At 50.6% G+C, this 3,664-nt stretch overlaps 1 protein-coding gene across 1 annotated transcript in view; it reads right to left on the bottom strand.

Annotated features, from left to right (window-relative positions):
- Window positions 1-1,309, bottom strand: part of EPS8L3 (EPS8 signaling adaptor L3) — a 10,979-nt gene extending 9,670 nt beyond the window's left edge. Inside the window, exons 1-2 of the mRNA XM_007449361.1 lie at window positions 1,279-1,309; window positions 1,056-1,120 (exon numbers count right to left, since the gene is read on the bottom strand). Coding sequence (XP_007449423.1) covers window positions 1,056-1,120; window positions 1,279-1,309 — 96 coding nt within the window. The remainder of the gene's footprint in view (window positions 1-1,055; window positions 1,121-1,278) is intronic.
- Between the last annotated feature and the right edge of the window lie 2,355 nt (window positions 1,310-3,664).

Raw genomic sequence — 3,664 nt, 5'->3', positions numbered from 1 at the left:
GGGGGGGGGGGGGGGGTTATCCTTGAGGAGACCCCTCCCTTCTCCTATCCAAACGTTGCCTTCACAAGTCACAGTCCTGCCCCTCCCCCACCCCTCCAGGCCCTGGTTGCGGGGAGGTCGTCTGCCTCCTGCCCCTTGATCCCACCACGCTGCCCTCTGCATAGCTCCCAGCTCCTCTCCCAGTTCACATGGCTGGCATATTCAGGAGCTCTGACAACATGAGCAAATGCCCTTGGCATCCTGGACATGCCTCTTCTTGACCCTGCCTGCTAGACCTAACCGAAGCCAGTTCCTAACCCCCGTCCCTCCATGAAGCCCAGTGCTCCTGGGCCCAACCCAGCTGCCTGGGGGGCCCTGACCTCTGCCGCCCTCTGGAGCTCCAGCATCCCTCACTGCTTCTGCTGCTTCTCCGGGAGGGCCCTAGATCTGCTGCTGCCCAGGGGCGGTTTCTACCCCAGACCTTCAACCTGACCTGGTGTCTTCTCTGCCACACCCTTCCAGTCTGAGCTTTCTCTGTGGTGTCAGCAACTCTCCAGGCAACTAGATGTGGCAGAGCCAGTGTTGTCTTCCCACGCAGGGCCAGAGCTTCCATCGTAGGCTCTAAGCTGAGCAGGCCTGCCCGGGGAGCTCAAGCCCAGAAAGCTCCGCTCTCAGACAGTGGTCCTTTCAAGTCCTCACACAGGGACCGCTAACCTCACACATTCCTTCCTCCAGCTGTGCCAGATCCTGGGGCAGGGGGTGGACTGGGAGACAGGCGGGGATGGGGCGGTGGCAGGTGCCTCCTGACCCATCCCTCTGCTGCTTGTTCCTGCCCGGGGATAGGACGTCCACCACCTCAACATCTAGCCTGGCCTTCCCTGCCCATCTTCCTTCCCCACATTTAGCAGATGCTCAGTTAGGCTTGCTGGACCTGAGCCCACCTGCTCTGACTGGGTCAGGCCATTGGCTTCTGTGGCAGAGAGTTATCTCAGATGTCTGTTTATTTGTTAGGGCGGTGGACACACGGGAAAACTTGGGTTGAATCAGGAAACTGTCGGGACTCCCGGCTTACTCACCTCCACCCTGAGCTGCAGGTGGGTGGGCTCTGAGGTGAGATTCTTCAAGTACTCCTTCCGGTGCACTGCCGTGGCCCAAAGCAAGGGAGTGGGGGCAGAAGAAAGAGGTGAGACATATACAGCAATAGGGGTTGGTCAGCATGGCGAGGGAGGGAATGGAGGGCAGGGGATTCAGGGAGCTCAGTGGGAGGGAAGGGGAGAGGGCACTGGAGGGACAGCTTACAGTAAATGGCTCTGCTGCTGGGCCGGGACATGCTGATGCTGCTGAGATGACTCCCTAGAAGCCAAAATGAACGGAAGAGACAGCAATCAGGGCTGGGGAGGGGGATACCGGCGCAGAGCTGGGCGGGACAGCTGTTGCAGCCCATCCCTGATGCGGGTCTGAGGCCTGGACCACAGGTCTTTCTGGATCCTTCTCCAGATGTACCCTCTGCTGAGGAGCCCTCCGTCTTGGCTGGGCCTTGGAGGCCCCCAGGCAGGCTCCCAGCTTCCCATTATTTGGCCAGTAAAGCTCATTCCAATGGGTTCAGGAAAGCTGGATGGACAGGAACTTGGGACCAGATCCCATCCTGGGCCCGAGTGTAAAAGATGCCAGATGGGTGCGCCTAGCTTCTGGAGGGAAGGAATTAGGGTCAGCAGCCTTCCCTGCCAAAGCAAGCCTCTTGTCCAAGCCTGTTTCAATTCCTCAAATTAGGAGGAGGCCAGTGCTGGCTCTTATGCTGGGGACCTGCTCAGGAGGGGTGTATGTGTATGTGTATGTGTATGCACATGCATTTGTATGCACGTTTATGATGGGGCTCTGTAGGATGTGTCAGTGATCTGCACTTTCCTGAATGTCTTACTAAATCTTCTGTCTCTTTGCCTTTCCATTCTCTGAACCCCCTTCTCAGAGTCCCTCCCCACACAACCCTTTAAATTCCAGCTCAAGGGAATAGACATTTTTCCAAAGAAGAGATACAGATGGCCAACAGGCACATGAAAAGATGTTTAACATCACTAATTATTAGAGAAATGCAAGTCAAAATCACAATGAGGTATCACCTCCCACCTGTCAGAATGGCTATTAACAAAAAGGCAAGAGAGAAAAAAAAGTTGGTAAAGAAGTGAAGAAAAGGGAACCCTCGTGCACTGTTGGTAGGAATGTAAAATGGTGCAGCCACTGTGTAAAACGATATGGAGACTCCTCAAAAAATGAAGAATAGAACTACCATATGATCCAGAAATCCCACTTCTGGGTATTTATCCAAAGAATATGAGATACACACCCCTGTGTGTGTTCATCATGGCATTTACAATAGCCGAGAAAGATATGGAAACAACCTGAGTGACCATCAACAGATGCAGGATAAAGGAGATGTTGTATATACAATGGAATTAACCATAAAAAAGATGAAATCTTGCCATTTGCATGGACCTTGAAGGTGTTATGCTAAATGAAATACGACAGGGAGAGAAAGATAAATAACGTATGATTCCACTCTTTTGTGGAATATAAGAAAGAAACAAAACAAAATATATAAACAGACCAAACCAAACGAAAATGTAGATACACAGAACACAGTAGTGGTTACCAGAGGAGAAGGGGCAGGAGAGAGGGGGAAATGGGTAAACGGGATCACTGTGTGGTGATGGATAGAAATTAAAATTTTGGTGATGAGCATGCTATAGTGTACACAGAAGTAGAAATATAATGTTGTGCACATGAAACATAATGTTATAAACCAAGGTTAACTCAATAAAAAAAAAATCTAAATAAATAAATAGATTCCAGGTTAAGGATCACCTCCTCAGTGAAGCCCTCCTTGACCACCCCACTCCACCCTTCCCATCATCCTAATGCCACACCAAACCTTGTACGTTCCTCTCTAACAAGAGCAGCCACCCTGGTTAGTGCTGTGAGGCTAATGCCAAGTGCCTTATGAACCTTTATATCATTTAATTTTCACTACCATCGCTTACACTTCCTTGGCCCTATGTGCCGAGCACTGTTCTACAGATGTTACCCCCATCAACTCATTTAATCCTCAGAACAACCTAGCTGGGTGGGTTCTGTTATTATGCCATTTACCAGATGAGGATGCTGAGGTTCAAAGAGGGTAACAGGCCTGAAATCTCAAGTAAGTATTTGATAGAGAATGAACCCAGCCGTGTCTGACTGCAAACTCCATGCTTTAACTGTTTATATATGTGCCTCTGTCACTGGGCTGTGACCTCCTGAGGACGGACTTATCTTGCCACTGCTGTCCACACAGCGCCCTCGTGGCATAGAGGGGGTCTAGAATATGTATATGTTGAAATGGAATGGAAGTAAATGAGGTGTGTGCGTACGTGCAGGGTGGGGCGGGAGTTAGCTGAGTGTGTGGGTCAAGGCAATGTGTTACTTTAATGATGTAGGTATGCATCACGAATAGGGTGTCGGTTCCATGGGTGTCCGTGCACCTGCGTGGTGCCTCTGAGTTGTTCAGAAACCTTGGAATATCCTGGGCAAAGTGTCAGAGAGCAGCCCACACCCCTGTTACTAGGACTGTTATGAAAATAGCAGAAGATCTGATAAGATGACTCAGTGCTGGGGAAATTGTTGCTAGTAAACAATTAAGGGATTGTGGCTG

Source organism: Lipotes vexillifer, unplaced genomic scaffold, assembly GCF_000442215.2.
Source record: "Lipotes vexillifer unplaced genomic scaffold, Lipotes_vexillifer_v1.1 scaffold393, whole genome shotgun sequence".
NCBI lineage: Eukaryota > Metazoa > Chordata > Mammalia > Artiodactyla > Lipotidae > Lipotes > Lipotes vexillifer.
This window is presented reverse-complemented; position numbering and strand designations above follow the sequence as displayed.